Raw genomic sequence first — 21009 nt, 5'->3', positions numbered from 1 at the left:
CTGCAGCCCCCGTTCCCAGCCCGGTCTCCCCCAGGGAGAGGCAAGAGGTGCTGGCTCCAGCTCCGGTTGCTGCGCAGCAGCCCCAGCTGTGGAAGCAGCAGAATTCTCCCCAGAAGGGGAAGGGGCAGCAGGGAAGGGCCAGGCCATGGCTGGGGGGCTCCAGCCCTCCCGGGACCCCCCTCAGGCTCCCGTAGCATTGCAGCAGGAGCGATGGTTCCTCAGCACGGGGATGGGATGGATGGAAAGCCGGCCGGGAGAAGGGAATGTGGGAGCACCCGCTGCTCCCACTGGGGCTCCCGTTTCCCGTGGGGATCTCCTGAGTGTCAAATCCTCCAGCAGGCTGTAGAGCTGGAGCCCTCACCATCCCACAGACCTTAACAGGCCATGGAAAAGGGGGAAAACGCCGGGCCCTGCAAGGCCAGCTGCCCCCCTCAGCACCACCCGCCCCACCCTGCTCTGCTCCTTCTGGAAAAGATGAATAATTACAGCAAAATAATTCCACTGTTAATTCCAAACCCCCGGGACTTCAGCCCAGGGACGAGCTCCCGGGGAGAGCCAGCAAAACCGTGCAGGAGATAATAAATAAAAGAGACGAGCGTTTATTAAAATATTCCCTCTGTGTCCTTGCCACGGTGCCGCTCACACCGCTCCCAGCGGCGCTTCCAAGTCCTCCCCGCGGCTCCCGGCCCGCGGCCGCTCCGACACCGGCAAAGTGCCGGCCTGGCTCCATCGGCTGCCCGGCTCCGAGCCCCGGCAGGGAAGCAGCGGCACGTAGGGCTCCTCCACGGGGCCACCGAGCTGCTCCTCCACCACGTACCTGGCGTCCCACGCCTCGCCGGGATGCACATCCACGGCCACCAGCGCCGCCTCCGCGCCGGGGGAGCCGGGCTCCGATGCCTCCGCGGCGTCCAAATCCGAGTCCGCTTGCGGGAAGCCCGAATCCTGCGTGGAGTCCGGGCTCTGCTCGGGAAGGCCGGTGTTGATGTAGATGATGTCTCCGCAGGCTTTGGCGCTGGGCAGGTTTTCCAGCAGCTTCTCCAGCTGGCCTTTGAGCTGGGAGAAGGTGGGGCGGGTGGCAGGGTCGGCTCTCCAGCACTCGGACATTATTTCGTACCTGGAAACCGGGAGAGGAGTGCGGTTGACAGAGGATCCAGGCATCCCAGGATGGTTTGGTTTGGAAGGGACCTTGGAGATCATCCAGTTCCACCCTTCTGCCATGGGCAGGGGCACTTCCCAGCATCCCAGGTTGCTCCAAGCTGTCCTTGAACACTTTCAGGGATGGAGCAGCCACAGCTTCTCCAGGCAGCCTGCATTTCTCTGGATCAGGGCAGGTATGGGGGCCAATTCCCAGCTTCCCTCCAAGCTGGGCAAGCCTTGAAATTCCCATTAAATCAAGAGTGAAGCCAACTCTCTCTGCTCAGGCTGTTTCCCAAGGGCATGGATTTATCAGCCCAAGCTGCTGTTAGAATGTGAGAAGTGTTCCAGTGCAGCCCTGGGATCTGTTCCCTGGGATCTGTTCCCTGGGAACATCCCAGCCCTGTGTGTGGATGTCAGGGAGCCCTGGAAGCTCCCAGCACATCCCTGCCAGCCTCTCTGCCCTCCAGCAGGCTGGACTCTTAGAGGTTCCTGCACTGCTTCCTTCAGGAACAGGCAGTGGAGAGGAGCCTTTTAGGAAGTGTTTGACTTTATTTATCCGCTTGGGATTCAGAGCTCTAGGTCATGGGGGGGTTAAAGCATTTTTTAGTTCTAATGGCACTGGGGGAGAAACTCAGCAAAGAAGCCTGGGAGAAAAGCCTTTTCTGAGCTGCTCAGAAGTCCAAAGGTTTGTGTGTTCTGAGTTTCCCCTTTCCAGGGGGACACAGATTTATAGATTTGAGGCAAGGCAGGGCCCTAGAGGGAGTTTTGTCGGACAAAGAGGAGCATCACCAGCCAGGACCTTTTGGCCAAACCGAACCCAAAAATCAAGAACTGAAATACTAACAAGTCCCATCACTGACTGCTCCTGGGGACTTTGCCAGCCCCACAAAGCTGTTGCTTCCCCTCAGGACATTTGTTGGGATTTTTTTGCCTGGAGTTCAGCAGATGCTGACCCACACTCTGCTCCAGGCTTTCCACTGAGGGGCTCATTCCTAGGAAAAGCCATTTTCCCAGCTGGCATCCCGGGACTCACAGCTCATCCAGGCAATCCTCGGGTTTCTTCAGGCGCTGCCCGTGGAAGAGGTACTCGTAGATCTCGTGGTTCTGCACGCCCGGGTACGGCGTCATCCCGCGCGTGGCGATCTCCCACATGGTGACGCCGAATGCCCACTGCCGGCACAAAGGGAAAGGCCGAGGCTCAGGGGACCCTTCCAGGAGGGATGAATGAACCTTTTCATGGGGAAAGGTCACTGCCCAGCGTCCCAGGGACAACGGGCAGAGCTGTGGCGCTCCCCAAACCGGGAATGAGCTGGGAGGCCAGCGGCCCACTCGAGGGCCACTCCCACGGCTCCCGCGCTTCCGAGGAGCGACAGGAGCACGGCGTGGCTCGGCCCGGGGGAACCAGGACCCACCACATCGCTCTTGGTGGTGTAGACACGGTCAGCCAGGGACTCGAGGGCGATCCACTTGACCGGCATCTTGGCGATGCGGCCCTGCCGGTAGTAATCGCCACTGTAGATCTTCTTGGAGAGCCCAAAGTCTGCCACGCACACCGTCATGTCATCCCGCAGCCTGGGGACACACACACGGCCTCAGGACAGCCACACGGGCCAGGCTGTGTCTGCAAACTGAGGGGAAACACACAGGGTGCCCCGTGGGATGGAGCAGGGGAAAAGGCTCACATGCAGTTCCGAGCTGCCAAGTCCCTGTGGAGGAAGTTCCGACTGCTCAGGTATTCCATGCCCAGGGCGATGTCCACCATGAACTTCACCAGGGTCTGCAGGGGCACAAACTGGGGAGGGAAGGTGGGGGCTGCACGGCGTCGATCCGAAAGGTTTCCCTCTGCCATCCCAAGGGATGAGCCCACGGCAGCAGACCAGCTCCCATCCCTCAGACCGTGCCGTTCCTTGACCCACGAGCCTGCAGGAGCTGCGGAGGGCGATTCCCTTCCCACCTCGATCCCACCCCACCCTCTGCTCCCTACCTGGGGGGCCATTTCCAGCCGGGAGCGCAGCAGGAAACTGTGCAGGTCCCCGTATTTCATGAAGGGCAGGATCACCATGGGCTTGGGCACCTGCAGGGAGCTCAGCTCGATGCACACCCCTGGGAAACACGGGCAACTCACACAGCGCCCCAGGAAAAGGGATCCAGCTCCACCCAAACCCCGGCTGGAGGGCGGCAAGGGACGGTACCCAGGAGCTTGATGACGTTGGGATGGTCGAAGTCCTTCATGCACGCCGCTTCGCTGAGGAACTCCTCGATCTCCCTTTGGGAAAAGTTGTCCACTGGGAAGCAGAGAGAAAGGAAGAGCTTTAAAACCCCCAAACGGCGGCAGGATGCCGCTCCTGAGAGAGGCACTGGGAATGTTGGTGTCCAGTGGGACAGATGTCAGGTCCTGTGGGGCAGGGAGACAACTCACACTTCATGGTCTTCACAGCCACCTTCTGCGGGGGCCCCTCGGGCTGGCTGAGCCGTCCCTCCATCACGGACCCGAACTCCCCTGCACCACAGGGAAGAAGGAATCCCTTCATCCCAAGCACCACCTTCCAGGACATCACCAGATCCCGAAGATCTGGAGTGCTCCAGGCCGAAAGGCTCATTCCTCACAGGAGGAATTGTCACACGTTGTGACAGGAGGACAAGCTGGGCTCACAGGAGCACAGGAGCTCCCCTGCCCGCAGCAGGAGGTTGGGATGAGAGGAGCTTTACTCACCCTCTCCCAGGACCTTTCCCAGGCTCAGGGCATTCCTGTCCACGACAACATCCTGCAGCTTCTGCTGGAGCTCCCTGCTGACACCCAGGCTTCCCACTGCAGGAGAGGGGGACAGCAGCTCAGGCAGCTGCCACCTGCCACCAGGTTCCCCTCCAGTCCTTGCAGAGGGATAAAAGCGTGTCCTTACGGCTCAGCTCCACGGCTCTCCGGCAGTAGGACTTCTTGGCTGTGTAGCTCACTGCCAGCTCCGAGTCGTTCCTGCTGAAGGCATTCCTGAGGGAACACAAACACATCTGCTGTGCCTGGACGAAGGAGGCAGCGTGGCAGGGGCAGGAGCCCAGGGGATCCGCAGGAAAAGAGGAAATGCACGTTCAATTTCCTTTTTCCTGGATCACGCCTGCGACGTCTGGGCAAAACAACAGCTCCACAAACACCACTGAAGCATCAAGGAGCGAGTCACGGAGCTTTTGGGAAGGAAGCAGGATTCTCATTCCTACTCAAGGAGCAGGAATTCTGCTGGAGCCCTGCAGAGTCCAGCTCTGGGAAACACAGCCAGGGCAGGATGCTGCAGAGCAGGGCAAGACTGGCAATAACCAGTTAGGAAAGGGACCCTCACTTGGTACCAGCTTCCAAAGTGGGAGCAGGGGCAGTTAAACAGCACTTGGGAAGTCACGAGGATGAGTGAGGAGCGTTGGGCTGTTGCAGGAGAGAACAGCCCTTTGTCCGTGTTTTTAAACAATGCTGGGCCATTGAACCCGGGCGTGGGATGAGGCAGGAGGGTTTCTCCAGGACATGGGATATTATGGAACCACAGAATCATGGAGTTGAAAGGAACCCACCAGGATCGTCCAGTCCAGCTCCTGGCCTTGCACAGACACCCCAGAATCTCACCCTGGGCATCCCTGGCAGCACTGTCCAAATGCTCCTGGTGGCCTCAGGGCCGTGCCCATTCCCTGGGGAGCCTGGGCAGTGCCAGCACCCTCTGGGGGAAGAATCTTCTCCCAAAATCCAGCCTAACCTCCCCTGACACAGCTCCAGCCACTCCCTTGGGTCCAGGTCACCCTCTGGTGACCAGTGACACCCTCTGCTCTCTCATTTCTGTGCCAAAACACCTCCCCCCACCAGGCTGCACGAGTTCACTTCCCTTTCAAAATAGGAATAGTGAGCAAAAGGTGAACTAAGCTGAGCTAAGGAAGGGAGGGGAAGGAAAAACCCACATAGTCCCTCATCATGGGCACAAAAAACGTCATTTGTGGTAACAACATCAGTCCTGGGGACAGAATCCTCGTCCCCAAACCCAGCAGGGGCTGGGAGCCGCCCTGTTTCCCATCCCCTTACCCGTATTTTGTCTCCACGCATCGTTTCTGGATGACCACGGACAAGCAGAGGAGGACTCCGACGGCAATTGTCCCGCAGATAAATCCCAGGGCTATGACAAAGGAGTCGGCATTCCCAGAGGCTGGAGTCGAAGAGGGGGCTGAGGTTATTAATCCTAAGAAAATATCCTGTTAATGGAGCTGGTGAAAGATTCAGCCTGCAGCACCCGGGGTTTGGGGCAGGAATTCCCAGGGGTTCTCAGCGGAGCCCAGAGGGTTACACGGGGTTAAAAAAGGGAATGAGGAGTGAGGCTTTGCTGCTCCCACACCAGGATCCTTGGCTGACGGGGAACGCATCAGAAGGAGGGTGCTGAGATGCCAAAGGGCCTCATGGACCTCCTTACCCCCGGCAGGGATGAAGATCTCCACAGGAGCACTGGAAGGTCCCACTCCCCCCTTGGTGACGGCGGCCACGCGGATGGAGCAGGTGGCGTTGGTGGCCACCACGGGCAGCACGGCCGCGCTGCCGTTCAGCCGGGCCTCCTCGGAGACAATCTGCTGCAGGGAGGAAAGCAAGAAACTGCTGGCCTGGGGAAGGCAGGGAAACTTGGGGATTTACTGACAGTTGTCCCCTTGGCAACCTTTGGAGCTGCTTTGCTTTCCCAGCCCAGAGGAAGCGCAGCACCCGGCTATTTAGGGAGAAGAATGGCTCTGTGTGCGAGGGCCGGATGGGATCGGGAGCGGAGCTGAGCGGTGCTTCCCGTTCAATCCCAGCCTTTCTGGCCCTCTCCCCTCCCCAGCAGCAGCGGCCAGGGCCAGGACAGAGGCAGGGGAGGAGCTGGCAAGGAAGGGAAAGGCTCTGCTGACATGGATTGTGACCCCCAGCCTTCACCGTGGCCACGGGAGCCCCGTGAGGCTCAGCACCTGCTGATCCCTGTGCTCCTGGTGGGATTGTCCAAGTGCTCTGGAAGCAGATCCTAGGGCAGGTATTTTCTGCCTCCTGTGGTTTTTGTGTCCAGCTAATTATATTCCAACTTTTTATGCGTTTCCTCGGCTGGTACCATGGCAGGAGGCTTGGTAAAATCACAGCAGCCTTTCCCTGCAAATTCCATCCTTTCTTGGTTGTTTCCAGCCGAGAAAGTGCTGCTCCCTGCCGATTGCCAGCTGCAAAACATCTGCCCAAACATCTGGCAGGCTGCTGTGTCCGGCAGCACCCGGCTCCTTCCTGAAGATCCCACAGAAAAAGCAGGAGCTGAGGGGGATCAGTGGGTGAGGAGAGGGAATCAGAGCCGCTCAGAGGGAACCACTTTCTGTTCCCTGTCCCGAAAAAGCCACGGAGACGGATGTGAAACACCCTGGGAACGCGTGGGCACCTGCTGGCGGTGGCAGGAGCTGTTGTCACCTCTGCTCCCACATTCCTGCCTTTTTCCTCCTCGTATCCACATGGGATCCTTCCCCTATCACCAGGTTAAACTGGGATCCTTCCCTGTCCTACAGGGCCCTGCTGTGTCATCTGAGGACAGACCCGACCCTGAGCACAGAGCAGGCCTGACCTGCCAAATTTAATGGGATTTTATGAGTTTTGTGGTAGTTGAGGAATTTCTTCCCGGCCCAAGTCAGGCAGCCTTGGCTCCAACAGGGACTGCTGGTCAAGGAGGAAAATAAAGCAACTTTTGGGAATTTTCTGGTTGTGGAGAGGCCTGCAGGTGGCCCTGTGACACCGAAATCCGGCATCTTCCTGACTTTATCCTGCAAAAAACTGGTGGTTATTTTGGGGCAGTCCAGATTTAGCCTGTGCAGGGACTTTATTTCACGGAATCACTCTCACACGATCACTGAGGTCAGAAAAGACCGCTGAGATTGTCAAGTCCAACCTTAGAAGGAGCTTTTTGAGGAGTCAGAACTCCAGTCTCGTGCCTCAGACTCATGGAAAAATTGAGAACTGGAAAAAAATTTCACTCCATAAGCTGGGAAATAGGACAAAAGTTAACAAACAACAACAACAGCAACGAATCTCCCAGGGCCTAAAGGACAAGGCCTGGATTTGGCCTTTTGCTGGAGAGAGACAGCTCCTGTCAGCACTTTTATTCCGAGTCACAAGACCACAGTTTTGTTTCCCTGGCTTCATTCAGGCTGGATCTATACGGAGGAGCAAAAGGAGAACAGAAAGTGCAGCATCCGACAAAAAAATGGGGATGAGTCACCATTTCCAGCCTGGCACAGAGGAAGCCAGACCACAGCTGGATCCATTCCTGCTGTTATCCACAGGCTCTGGAGGGGATCTTTTGCCCAGAGCCCGGGCCAGCCTTGCCCTAGCAAATTCCTGCAGCTACTTCCCAAATCCTAGAAAAGCCAAGCAGGGTGTGCCAGGTGATTTCATGCACTCACAGAGAGGCCTTTGAGCCAAAATGTTCCTCGAGCTCTGGAATTCTGTGCTGTGGGTTACAGCGGGATAAATCCCATCTGAGTAAGGAACAGCTCAAAATCCAGGGAATGCAAGGCCAGGAGGGGTTTGAAGCCCACACAAAAGCCCAAGACAGCAAAAAAATGAGCTCCAAGAGAATCTGTGGAAGCACCAAAACCCATCTGGATGTCCCTGCTTGGAATTTTTCCAGGATTGAACCGTTCTTCCCCGTTTCCTGGTGACTCACCGTGCCCTCGGAGTTGTGCCACCTGTACCAGATGTGGTAGCCCTGGAGCTCCCCGTGGATCCTCTCCAGGGATGGTCTCTCCCAGCGGATCTCCAGCGAGGAGCTGGATTCGTTGAAGGACACCATGACGTTCCGCGGCGGCGTGCTGGGAGCTGTGGGGATCCGTGGGGAAGGAGGTGAGGGAAGCTGGGAGAATGGGTGCAGAGAAGCGGGAATCTGATGGAAAACTCAACCAGAAAAGCCCATGGAAAACGGGGATGTTTCCTTTCCCACCCCGGGAGCAAGCAGGGCTCCGGAGCTGCCTCTCATCCAGAGGGATTGAGGCAGGGAAACCCTTCCCAGTCCTCACTCCCCGTTTCCTACCTCCCTCCGTGGTGCTGGCCGTTATCCAGGGGCTGAATGCCGACCAGCCGACCTCATTCCCGCAGGAAACACGGATGTTGTACTCTTCCAAGGGCTCCAGCTGCTGGATGTGATACACGTGGGGAGGCACCGAGGTGTGGAAGGGCTGAAGGGAGCTGTTGCCTCTCGGAACAGCTTCCTGGACCTTTAATTGGAAAATCAGCCCAAAAACAGGGATTAGTCAGCAACAACCTGCAGGGAGAGATGTTGGAAAACAGGATCCAGAGCCCTGCCTCCCGTTTGAGCTCTGCAGGGAAAGCTCATGGCAGGACATTCACAGGGCACGGGGAGACGGCTCCAGCAGGTGTGGAGCTGGGAATATTCCAGGGATGTTGGGAAGGAGGGAGACACGATTTGCTGTTTCTTGTGGCATGGAGGAGAAGGAGCCCCAAATAAAATAACCAGGCAGCACATCCCAGAAAACCAAAACAAAACGCACATGGCTGGAAAATGGGATTTATCTCCATGGGATGTCACGGGACCAAGCCCCATCCTTGTCACATTTACCAGCATGGATGAATTCAACATCCCAAAAACAAGTCCTGCTTTTCACAGGGAGACAAATTTATGGATGTGGAGCCCCCCCGGAGCTGCCCACAGAGGCACCACAGCTTTCCAGGAAACCTCTCATTTTGTGGGAAGCACTATCTGGACTGGAACAAAGGGAGGAAAGAGGGAAGAGCAAGAACAAGGACAACCCAACCAACCCTGTGAAAAGCCTCCAGCCAGGATTTTGGGATGGCAGGACACCTATCCTTATGCTCAATCAAAAGAGCCCCCCAGGGTATCCCAGGATGGTCTCAGCATCTGTTTTACAGCCAAATTATAAAAGAACAGCCTTCCATCCTCAGGTTTTCCTGGAGAAATTCCCAGAAATGCCCCAAGTAGATCTTTGGAAGACTCTGCAAGGTCGGCGCTGCTGCAGCCACACGCTCGTCCTGCTCGCGCCCTTCCCAGCCAAGCAGCATTCCCAAAGCCAGGATTTGGAAGGGCATGTTTCCCTCGGCTCCCCATTCCTTACAGGAAGGAGCTGAGGGGTTGCCTGTCTCCTGAAAAAGTCAGGGAATGCCACCCCCATCCCCAAGCTGTCACAAGACGCTCTGAGGGCGGCGAGCAGTGACCAGAGGAACACACACGGCACCTCCAGGACCAGATCCTGAGCACCCAGCCCGATCCTCAACCGTCTTCTGAGGATAATCCCTCAAATCCATGGGTTTTGGAAGGAAATCGGGATGTTTGCAAACTGCAACGGTTGGAATTGGCAGGTGGGCCAGCTGCAGCCCTCAGGAATGAGTCACTGGCTCAGTGGGCCCGGGGATTATCCGAGGGGACAGCAGCAAAAGGGCTGAGTCACAGCTGTGTTTTTGCCAGAAACCCTCTCCTGTTTTCCACTTTCAAAGGCCATTTCCTACGGACAGACCGTGAATGTTAAGTCATAGGAAATTCCTTGGCTCTCCACCCCGCTTCCCAAGCTCCGGCTGGGAGGCAGCAGCAGGACACGGCGCTAATATTAGCCCTGGTACCTTTCTTCCCTGAAATTCCTTTCACTTTTACCTGGCTTCAAAGGTCGCCTCTCTCCCAGCTGGAGCAGAGATTTTCCAGGATAAATTTATGGCTGGAGAGGGACTTGGACAAGGGAGTGGAGTGACAGGACAAGGGGGAATGACATCCCGCTGCCAGAGGGCAGGGATAGATGGAATATTGGGAATAAAACACTCCCTGTGAGGCCGTGGCACGGGCTGCCCGGAGAGGCTGTGGCTGCCCCATCCCTGGAAGTGCCCAAGGCCAGGCTGGAGCAACCTGGGATAGTGGAAGGTGCTGGGAAGGAGTTGGAACTGGACGATCTTTAAGGTCCTTGCAGCCCAAAGCATTCCAGGATTCCGTGAAATCTGCGCAGCTCGTGCCAAACCCCACCAAAGCCTCGGAGCATCCCTGCGGGGCAGCTGTGGGGATCTGGGAATTCCGGACGCTCACCTGGACACTGCAGCTGTTCAAGGCAGAGAAGGCATCAAAGCCCGGCTCCCAGGATATCCTGATTCCATGGGCTGTCCTGTTGAGGACCCGCACGCTGTTGGGAGCCGATGGAATTCCTGCAGGGAGAAGCCAGGGAAGCCTGAGCACAAACCTGGTGTGGTGGCTTTTCCCTGCAGCTCCCGGGGCTCGGCCTGTGACCCCACATCCGAATTCTGCGGATGTGCCGGACCACCGGATGGGGAAGCACAAAAATGTCACTTTCAGGACTATTTTGGCCGTTTCTATATTTGTGACCACTCTGGGCAGCTCAAAGGCCATGATTTATTTTGGGGAACACCTTCCTCACGTTGCCAGAGCGGCTCCCATCAGGAATGTCAGCAATTTCCACTGTTTCCTATGGAAAATTCCTATGGAGCACCGCCCTGGTTATGAAGGAAGGAAGGAAAGGAGCAATGCAGCCTTTCCAAGTTCTACTTTGAAGCTGACAGCTTTGCTTTCAGATTTAGATTTTGGTGCTCCCTCCTCCATCCCGGTGCTGGGATGGCCAAAGCGGGATGAGCATATTACTACCGGATCCCGCTGGGTTTTAATTCCAGGACTGAAGGATGAGCATGTGGGGAGACTCGGACACTGAGCTTTGACGGGCAGTGGGAGCTGACCTTTGATGTTGACCTGGCCCGGGCTGGATGCAGTCAGGCCTTTGCTGTTGTGGGCCTCGCAGCTGAACAGCGCCGGCTCGCTGAGTCCTGCCGGGAAAACACAGCCCCTGGATATCCCAAACCATCCCGAGCCCGGCAGCTCCCCAGCAGCAAACACCCAGGGTTTCCTTTCTCAGCCCGGTCTCACTTCCCCCTGTGCCCCTTCCGCTGCCCGGGGGTGACCCAGGCTCCGGCTGCCCCCAGCACGGTGTTCACGGCAGGGACGGGATGTCCCTTGCACAAGCCCCTGAGGAAGGGGCTGCTGTCCCTCCAAAAGGGGAAAGGCAGAAAGCAGAAGAGCCCAGTCAGATGATTTGGTGCCGGTCACAGACCCACAGCTGATGGTGGAGAGGGAGCGCTGGGAATTCCCGAGGCTGGATTCTCCCGGCCCGGCTGAGGCCAGCCTGGCTTTGGGATCCCTGTCCCGTGCCGCAGGGTGCCGGGGCTCCCGGGCCAGGAGCAGCTCCGCTCCAATGACCCAACCGAGCGGGTGCCAGGCGGATGCGAGGCCATCCAAGAGGAATGAGTCGCTTCTTCCGGCTTTCACTGCCTTTTAAAGGCCGCTGCATGCAAAGGCCAGGCAATTACAGCCCAGCTCCTAATTAACCACCAGCCTCCTCCTCACCAGCAAAGCAAGCAATACCCCAGTGGGGTTTATGGGACACCGAGGATCTTTCTCCCCGTGTCCCACCAGCTGCCGTGGACACATGGCACAGGGGGCATCCCAAACTCTTCCAGAGACACAAAGTGGGCACCAACCAACATTCCAGGGGCCCAGGAGAGCAGCCAGGTTCCCGCTGGCACAGCCAGAGGCTGGCGGAAAAATCCGCTGCTCACTCAGGAACAAGCCAATTGAGTATCCCTCTTCCAAGGAAGGGGATTTCTGGCAGCAGCCAGAGGGGGTTGGATGGAGCTTCCTGCCCCTCCAGGGCTGGGAACAGCCTCTCCTGGCAGGGACAGGCTCTGGAATGGCACAGGGCACGTTCCCAGTAGGGATGCTCCACAGCAGCGACGCTCCCTGCTCACCTGGCACCGTCAGGACCGACGGGGAGATGTGGGGTTTGTGGTTGAGCTGGATGTTGTTCTGGAACCAGTAGATCTCCACAGGCTCTGGAGGTCCCACAGCCTGGCACGTCAGGTTGAAGGGGCTGTTCCTGGTGACGTTCAGCTGCTCGGGCTGGCGGATGAAGTGCGGGAGACCTGCACGGACACAGGGAAGCGAAGGATTCCCCATTTCCAGCTCCCCGGTCACTAAGCTGGGACACAACTCCACAGCTGCTCCAGCTCACCTTCCAGCTGCACCAGGATGGGATCTGACACCACCTCCACGCCGGAGATGTTGAGTTTGCAGACGTAGGAGCCGTTATCCGAGCGCTGGGCACCCAGGATGCTGCGGGACAGGATGGACACCCCCTCAGGCCTGGTGGCTTCCCACCTTCCCTGGGAGCCGGCCCTGGGGGCACCCCTCCCTCCCACCTGCTCCAGCAGCGCTCACCTGAAGGTGGAGGTCATGGCCACCTCCTCCTCGTCGGGGATCTCAAAGTGGCTGCTGGCGATGCGATCCAGCACGTGCAGCTCCCTGCCGTCCTTCCAGAGGGAAATTCCCGGGGCATCGGGCCGGAGCAGCTCCTGAGGCACTTTGATGGAGCAGTTGAAGGTGACGTCCTTGTGCTCGTTGATGACCACGTGTCGCACCGTAGGGTTGAAGCTGAGCTGGCCCAGGGGCTCCTCCCTGGTGCTCCGGTGCTGGGAACGCCGGGAATGCGCCGACAGGTACAGCCTCACACCTCCTTTTCCATCAGCATCCTCTGCAAGGGAACACCTGGGCTGTGGCACCCAAGTCTGGGACACCTCGCAGCAAAACAACCCCACTGCTTCCGAGAATCATTAAATGCAGCCCATTTCCATTTCCCAAAACGTCGTCCCAGGATTCTGTACGGGCAGCACCTCCAAAAAAGCCCTTTTTAAAACAAACAGGGACAGGCCAAGCTAAAGAAAACACTCAGCCACGTTTCTTTGGGCAGGGAGCTGTTCCTGCTGCATTACACCCCCGGGACTGGAATATAAAAGGATCCCTGGGCAGCAGGAATTTGGGACTTTACTCCAGCAAACCCCTTGCAGGGCCTCATCTGAAGCATTTTCAGCTGGGGCAGAGGAAGAGCTCCCGGCTGGAATTTTGCTGATTTTAGGCTCTGCCAGGAGCCTGTCCCTTCCCAGGGCAGGGAGAGCGGGACACGCTCTGAGTCAACTTTTGCTAAGTGCCTGCACTGCTCTGCCTTTCCCAGGAAAAGAGCTGCAGGCGGATGAAGAAATGCCTTTGGACAGCGTCTAGGAGCCAGCTGCTGCTCACTGTTGCTCCCCCAGGGTCTTCTCCCGCATTTTTTCCCAAGGGAAAGCTCCTTTTGAGGATTTCGTATCCCCCCCTCTTCCAAATCACCAAATGGCATTTTCACCCCCCGGCTCCCAGCCACGGCTGAGATGAAGAGCAGCTCCACTGAAAGCAATTCTAAATCTCTTCCAAAAATAAGTGTGATTTTGAGGAGACCAGATCTAGGGGATGCTCCAGGTTGGAGGCTGGTCTTCCCGGACCATTTCTGAGCTTCCTGAGGCTTTCCCAGCCATCAGCAATCCCGAGCCGACTGCTAAATCTGCCTTTCAGCCAGCAGAGGCATTGTGCCAGACAGGAATTTCACCTAAATTAATTCCCTTTTTCCAAGAAAGAAAAGCCAATCAACCACTCGCAGTTTAAAAGATAAAGAAAGCCCAGGTTTCATTGAACCTGAGCTCAGCCGAGTTTGTTTTTTGGGCAGGTTTTTAGCCCTCAAACATCAAACAACAAGTTTTTAAAGCTACGTCATCACTGTTGTGAGTAATGGGGCACGAGCCTGGCGTGTTTTTCTCGGAGCCAAGAAACACAGCCCAGTTTTGAGGTTGGATATATCCCTTTGCTAAACCTCTCCCTATTTTTAACCCTCAAGAAATGCTGCTGGAGGACAGGGTTTTTCACTCCGGAGGAAAGGGGGAGGCTCTCCCTGCCTCTCCCGCAGCACAATGGGTTTCCCTTTCAGGGGAAAAACAAAACAAACAAACAAAAAGAGCCGCAGCTTTTCCAACCTGCGTCCCTGAGCTTCCCCATCCCGACACAAACAGAGCCCGTGGGAGTTGTGCAGAGCTGCAGGGACAGGGATGTGCAGCAGCTCCCGAAGGATCTGCTAAACACAAACAAGCAGAGATCCCAAATTCCCTCCCCTGCTGTTCCGGGAGGTCACCGGGGCTGGAGCCGCTCCCTGCCTGGCACAATCCAGGCTCCAAGTGCTGCTTCCAGGCTCCATTCGAAGGACTCTGGCCGGAGCAGCTCCCCCAGCACGCACCCCTGGCTGGGGAGGACATGGATCTGTGTCCTGCCATGGTTTCTGCTCCCCCGGGCTGCTCCAAGCTCCAAGGCAAAGAGCAGGGAGGATCACAGCCTTGTTTTCACACTAATTAAGAGGGAAGAGGTGTTTGCTGGCCCGGGAATGAAATGCTTTGCTCTCTGACTCATGTGAGTGCAGGAATTCCTCATCTCCAGCGCTGCCTTTGGGTACCCCACGAGTTTGGGACGGGGATATCCTCACGGCACCTTGGACTGGGTGGCAGGACAGCCCGTGCTGGAGTCCAGAGCAGTTCGGCTGGCTCTAAAGCCCCAGGATAAAGCCAGGGAGCTGCAAGCCTGTTGTGCCTGCGTGGGTGCAGGAGCAGCTCCCGTCCCAACCACAGCCAGGCCTGAGGCAAAAGCTGACGTGGAAATGAAACCGCTCGCAAGGGCACTGCTGCTCTCCTGGAACACCTGGAATTGCAGTGAAACTCCAGGGCCAGCACAGGCAGATCTGGCTGCACAGGTCCTGTGTGCCTTCCTCCCTGGAGAGAGGAATTTTAGCAGGAAAATCGGGCAGGATACATCATTAGGGATGCAGGACGACAAGCAGGGAGCTGCACACCCTGCGACTGAAACAAGGTTTTTACTGCAGTCATGATGCATCCAGCTCTGCCAAAACGCTGGCTGCATCCCTGGCCCTGGAATTCCCACTGCTGGCAGTAATTCACCTGCTGACAACAGCTTCTGCTCAGGCACTGCTGAGCAGGAGGAATGAGGAGCCCCTGCCTGAGGGTTTTCCAGCCTCCCGTCCCCTGGGAGCTGTGGCAGACCTGCAAGTGTCGGGTTAACGTCAGACTCGATGATCTTTCCCAAGCCAAACAATTCTACAATTGTATTAAATTCATCTTCCCCAGGCTCACACCTGAATCTGAAGAGATTTTCCTTACTCAAACACCTTTTGTACAAACCAGCCCAGGATTCCCGGTTCCATCCACAGAGTTCCCCTCGCTGCAGGCTCCTGCTGTGACAGTCAGGACTTTTAACTCCTCCCTGCCCAAAGCAAACACTCACATTCCCGCCTTCCCTGCTAAATTCCATCAGCACAGTGACTCCGAGACCCCCCAGCACCCCTGAGCTCCCCCAGCAGCTCCCAAAGGTCGGACAGCCCTGATCACAGGATTTTTGAAAGTCCAAAAATTACTTTACCTCCTCATTTCTTTCTGCAAATGGAGTTGAAGAGCCACCAAACTGCCTGCACTGCACAGCATCACAGACCATGGGGATTCCTGAGGATTTTTCCCTGCATCACTACTAGGAAGCTGGCTCATGGCTAATGGGATAAATCCCAGACTGATCTGCCACAGTTTGTGGTCCCTGCCTGTCGTGGTGTCCCTGGCAAGCAGAGGCACATCAGGCAGTGAAGAACTGGGGCAGGACCACGCTGCAGAGGCAGAGCTTTGTCCTGGGACAGCCAAACCGTGTCCCAGGACATCCAAATCACATCCCAGAAAAGCCAGACCCTGTGTCCCAGGACAACAAAATCCTGTGTCGCGGGACAGCCACACTATGTGTCTGAGGACAGAGAAACCTCGTGTCCCTGCACAGCCAGATCCCATGTACCAACACAGCCAGATCCCATGCACCAGCACAGCCAGACCCTGTGTCCCAGCACAGCCAGATCCTGTGTCCCTGCACAGCCAGATCCCATGCACCAGCACAGCCAGACCCTGTGTCCCAGCACAGCCAGATCCCATGTACCAGGACAGCCAGATCCCACGTACCAGGACAGCCAGATCCCATGTACCAACACAGCCAGATCCTGTGTCCCAGCACAGCCAGATCCCATGCACCAGCACAGCCAGATCCTGTGTCCCAGCACAGCCAGATCCCACGTACCAGAACAGTCAGATCCCATGTACCAGCACAGCCAGATCCCATGCACCAGCACAGCCAGATCCTGTGTCCCAGCACAGCCAGATCCCATCCACTAGCACAGCCAGATCCCATGTACCAGCACAGCCAGACCCTGTGTCCCAGCACAGCCAGATCCCATCCACTAGCACAGCCAGGTCCCGTGTCCCGTCACAGCCAGCCCCGCTCGGGTGGCGATGCGGGCAGATCCCGCCGGGAGATCCAGGCTCAGCTTTTCCTCGGGCCCGCGGGGTGCCCGTACTGCCCATCCCAGAGCCCGCGGGGAAAGCGCTCCCCGCGCCCCGGACGAGCTCCGCTCGCTGCCCCCCGTCCCGGGGCCGTGCCCGGCTCCCTCCATGCCCGGCTCCCTCCGTGCCCGGCTCCCTCCGTGCCCGGCTCCCTCCGTGCCCGCCGCGGACTCACCGGCCCCTCCGCGGGGCGGGCGCAGGGCCGCCAGCAGCGCCCAGAGCAGCGCCCAGCGCCCGCCGCCCATCGCCCGCCGGCACCGCCAGCGCCGCCGCCTCGCTCCGCCACCGGGACCGGAACAGCTCCGTCACCGGGACTGGAACAGCTCCGCCACCGGGACTGGAACAGCTCCGTCACCGGGACTGGAACAGCTCCGCCACCGGGACTGGAACAGTCCCGCCACCGGGACCGGCACCGCTCCGCCACCGGGACTGGAACCGCTCCGCCACCGGGACTGGAACAGCTCCGCCACCGGGACCGGCCCCGCTCCGCCTCCGGGACTGGCACGGCTCCGCCACCCGGACTTTCACCGCTCCGCCTCCGGGGCTGGCAGGGCAGCACTCCCCCAGCGCAGGCAGCGGGCGCAGGGCCGGCAGCGGCCCCGGCAGCGGGACACGCTCCGCTCCGCTCCGCTCCGCTCCGCCGCGCTCGGGGCCGGCAGCGCCACCGCTCCGCCCCAGCCCGGCCCGGCCCGGCCCGGCCCGCCTCCCGGCGGGGGAGGGACGGGGCTGCAGCGGGGCTGCCGAGCCCAGAGCGCTCCCCCGGCACTGCGGGGCCACCGCCGAGCCCCGTCGGGAAGGGCTGCACGGGCTTTACACCCCTCCGCCGCCGGGATCCACCACTGCCCTGGGCCGGGGCGGGACGGTCCTTCCTGTGAAGGAGTTTTCCCAGTGTCCAACCTAAACCTGTCCTGCCACAGCTTGAGGCAGATCGCTCTTGTCCTGTCACTTGTTAGGTGGGAGCAGAGACCGACTCTCACCTGACTACAAACTCCTCTACCCCGTTCCTGGCAGTGTCCAAGGTGGATGGGGCTTGGAGCCACTTGGGCTAGTGGAAGGTGTCCCTGCCTTTGTTTATGTTTAAAGTTTTAAAGTCCTTCCAACCCAAACCATTCCATGATTCAGACACTTGCAGAGAGCGACAAGGTTCCCCCCTGAATCTCCTTGTCTCCAGGCTAAGCTTCCCCAGCAGCTCCTGGTGCTCCAGACCCTTCCCCACCTCCATTCCCATCTCCGGATACGCTCCAGCACTTCCAAGGCCTTCTTCTCATGCGAGGCCCAAAATTTCCCCCAGGATTTGAGGTCACACAGGGGGATGGTCACTGCCCTGGTCCTGTGGCCACTCCGCTGCCATTGCCTCCTCGGGCACCTGGGCACAGCTGGGCTGGCCTTCAGCCACCTCACACCTCGGAGCTCTCCCGGCCGCTCGTCCCCAGCCTGCAGCTCTGCTGCTGTCACCCAGGTGCAGGAGCAGTCACTTCACCCTGTGGGATCTCACCCCCTTGCCCTGTGGCCCATCCAGCACGGGAATGCTGTGCTGAAGGCACTGCTCCTTCTCACCTGGCCCACACCAGCAGCACAAGAGGGGACGGGGACAAAAGCGAGGAAAGGAGGAAGACCCAGGTGAAACCAGCATGAGCCACTAATCCAAGGCAAATTGAACACATCTCCTGTGGCACGGGAAGGGAACAAGGGAGGTTCTGGATATTCAGCCCCTGCCCCAACACTTGCATGGGGACGTTTGGGACCAAGGTGTTTCCCCTCCACGGGAAGGGACTGGGATTTGGGGAGCCAGCAGGCTGATGACGTGGCTGGAAGGCACTGGTATTTCTCTGCACCAGCCTTTCTGCTCCCTGAACCCGTGCCACAAGTCACTGCCTGCTGCACTCTTCCCAAAGAATAGAACCATACCTAATCCAGATCGAAGCCTTTTCCAACTGGGAAGAAAAACCTTCTTAAGCTCAGTGGAAAAACCCCAACAAATCACTCCCAGACTTCTCTGACTTGCAAAGCTGCTTATTCACTGCACATTCCCAGGCTTTGGTGACAGGGATTGAATTTTCCTCCCATCTTCCCACATCTTGAAGCCATCAGCAACCAAGGAAGAGCTCATGGAGTTGGAGGCCCCGAGGAAAGGGGAGAAGGAAAATTCACTAGAACTGCTGCAAGAAGTTGGAGCATCTTCTGTGCAGATCCAGAAGCACTGCTATTCCTCCAGACGCTGGGCACATTCCCTGTGGATCCAGCATCCCCCAGGGACAGACATTTGTCCCACCCCTGTCACTTGTGGTCAGCCTTTCCCCGCAGGAGTGCACTTTGATCTGCCTGCATTCCTCACCGCTCCTACCGGCTTTGTGATTTTTGGGAACAAAGAGGTGGAAAAGCCTTTTTGGGCTGCCCAGTGGGAATGGCCCTTGCATCAGGATACAGTTGCCCCACTAGCATGGGGTGAGGAAGAGAGGCAGCTTGTGCAAAAGAGGAGTTTAAAAAATAAACAAGAACACGCAGGAGCATAAAGAGGATTTCAGCAGCTCCCAAAAATCCCCCGATTTGGGTCATTTCTTTGCAGCAGGTTGGGTTCTGCTCCAGCTCCTGATCAGAGGGTTTGTTGCACAAGCTGACATGAGGAAGAGGCTGGTGCACGGAGAGGGAGGAAGAAAACAGAGAGGAGAAATCACAAGAGAAGCTCTCGGGTGAGGTTAGTTATAGGAAAAGCCTGGAAGCAGCTGGCAGGAGCCAGTCTGACCCCTCTGGCTCTTGGATACCTCACTGCCATCCTCCTGCTCCTCACAGCACATGGAATACTGGAGTGGCCTTTTTTGGAGCAGGTGACAGATTTCCAACCTCAGAGCCCAAACTCAACAGTTGCTGGTGGGTATCCACACAAACCACTCATGGCTTCTGGGCCCTGACTCACCAGATCTTCCCAAGCAGTATCCCCCGTTCCTGCTGCCCAGGGTTGGGAATCAGCTGGGATTTGGCCCTAAGAATACCTCCTGGGGGTCAGGGAAAAAGGCACCTGATGTCAAAGGAAGGAGGGACAGCCTTTCCTGGAAACAAAGGCTGCCTGTCTGAGCGGCAGGGTCGGCCCTGAACCAGCAAAACCAGTCTCTATCCGAGGTTATCCGATCATCCCCAGCAACGAGTCCATGTTTTCCTGCTGCTCCACGGGGAGAGATCCTTCTCCTCACGGCTTCTCCTGCCTGGCTGAGCAGCTCTAACCCTCTCCACAGGGAACCTCATCTCTCCCTTGGCAGGATCCCAGCGATGCAGGTGCCTGACTCTGACCCTTTTCTTGCAGTTCCACTCCAGGGCATCGACTCCATTTCCTCACCAGACTTTTGGGAGACCTCGGAGTCAACACAACCCTTGGGAAATCGGATTGTTTAGCAGAAATGGCATTCGGCAATCACACTTGTGGGCTTTTATTTGCTGAGGGGTTTTTCCCCCCTGGCTATTTCTGTGTTTGTATTTTCATTTTGCTAAATCGTTCCTTTATTTCTGCTTCCTCTTTGGGCCTATTTTTATTTCGATTCACAGGGGCTCCTGCTCTTTCAAATGCCAAACTCCTTTGGCAACACGTCCTTAGCTGAGGGCAGCTGGCCCGTTTGTGCTCAGTGCTAAACCCCAGGCACAGGATGCAGCTCCCAAACAATTTGCAAGGAAAACCAGAACATTTTGTGATGCCACTAAAATGCCTTTTTCTTGCTGTGCCTGCTCTGGGCACCAGGACACGCTGCAGCTCTTACCGGGCACATCCTGTCCCTTGGCTCAAGCTGGTCCTTCCCAGGACAATTTCTCCTGCTCTGCAAATCATTTTGCAAAAGCAAAGGTTGGACATTGGCTTTTCCCATCCTGCTTCTCCTTTCTGAGAAGCGCTTCTGTCCCAGCTTAAACCGAAGAACCCCAGTATGTTTTCGATTCATTCACAGCTTCTCCCTTCTTTGATTATTGTGAAACTCACGTCTTGAAAAGAAATCATTTGCTCTTTCAGTTCCCACCCAGGTACTCCATACAGGTTTTAGAGGAGGGTTAGATGGGATATTGGGAAGAAATCCTTCCCTGTGAGGGTGAGGAGGCACAGCTTGTCCAGAGAATCTGTGGCTGTCTCATCCCTGGAAGTGTCCAGGGATGGGGCACAAATCCCATGAGAACAGAAAGGGCTGTAAAGCACTGCAAGAGGCTGCCCAGGGAAGTGGTGGAGTCATCATCCCTGGAATTGTTCAAGAAAAGCCAAGTGGATGTGGCACTTGAGGCTGTGGTTTAGCGGTGAACGTGGTGGTGGTGGTGGTGATGGCTGATGGTTGGACTGGATGATCCAAAAGGTCTTTCCCAACCTTAACTCCCACCCAGGAGGGAGAGGGGATGACATAATCTCCCTCCATAAAATTCCAGACAGAGCAGCCCCTCCTGTGTGCCAGGAGCCGGGATTTTGGCTGGGATAAGTCAGCTCACACAGATTTATGCTAATCCATGTCACGAGCACGTGGAATGTTGGGAAGAGGGTTGTACCCATGCCCAGGGGTGGCTGCAGAAGCCCCCACAAAGTTTCTTAAGCACTGTATCAGAGAATTCCAGAATCCCATAATGTTTTGGGTTGGAAGGGA

The 21009-nt window shown here is 57.3% G+C and overlaps 1 protein-coding gene across 3 annotated transcripts; it reads right to left on the bottom strand.

Annotated features, from left to right (window-relative positions):
* Positions 1–583: 583 nt before the first annotated feature.
* MERTK (MER proto-oncogene, tyrosine kinase) lies at positions 584–17075 on the bottom strand. Of its 3 annotated transcripts, none has more exons than XM_058835624.1 (19): positions 16581–17075; positions 12387–12699; positions 12181–12281; positions 11918–12091; positions 10853–10939; positions 10194–10309; positions 8181–8364; positions 7818–7969; positions 5571–5724; positions 5189–5342; positions 4038–4123; positions 3851–3946; positions 3557–3637; positions 3330–3422; positions 3122–3240; positions 2820–2929; positions 2550–2709; positions 2171–2307; positions 584–1114 (listed from the first exon to the last, which is right to left on the bottom strand). In XM_058835624.1, the coding sequence occupies exons 1-19, from the start codon at positions 16648–16650 to the stop codon at positions 640–642; spliced, it is 2862 nt and encodes a 953-aa protein (XP_058691607.1). In that variant the 5' UTR covers positions 16651–17075; the 3' UTR covers positions 584–639. The 3 variants fall into 3 exon arrangements, with proteins under 3 accessions (XP_058691607.1, XP_058691609.1, XP_058691608.1); XM_058835626.1 differs by having other exon boundaries at positions 5189–5309; XM_058835625.1 differs by having other exon boundaries at positions 5571–5721.
* Between the last annotated feature and the right edge of the window lie 3934 nt (positions 17076–21009).

This window comes from Poecile atricapillus, chromosome 3 (assembly GCF_030490865.1).
Source record: "Poecile atricapillus isolate bPoeAtr1 chromosome 3, bPoeAtr1.hap1, whole genome shotgun sequence".
NCBI classification, from domain to species: Eukaryota; Metazoa; Chordata; class Aves; order Passeriformes; family Paridae; genus Poecile; species Poecile atricapillus.
This window is presented reverse-complemented; position numbering and strand designations above follow the sequence as displayed.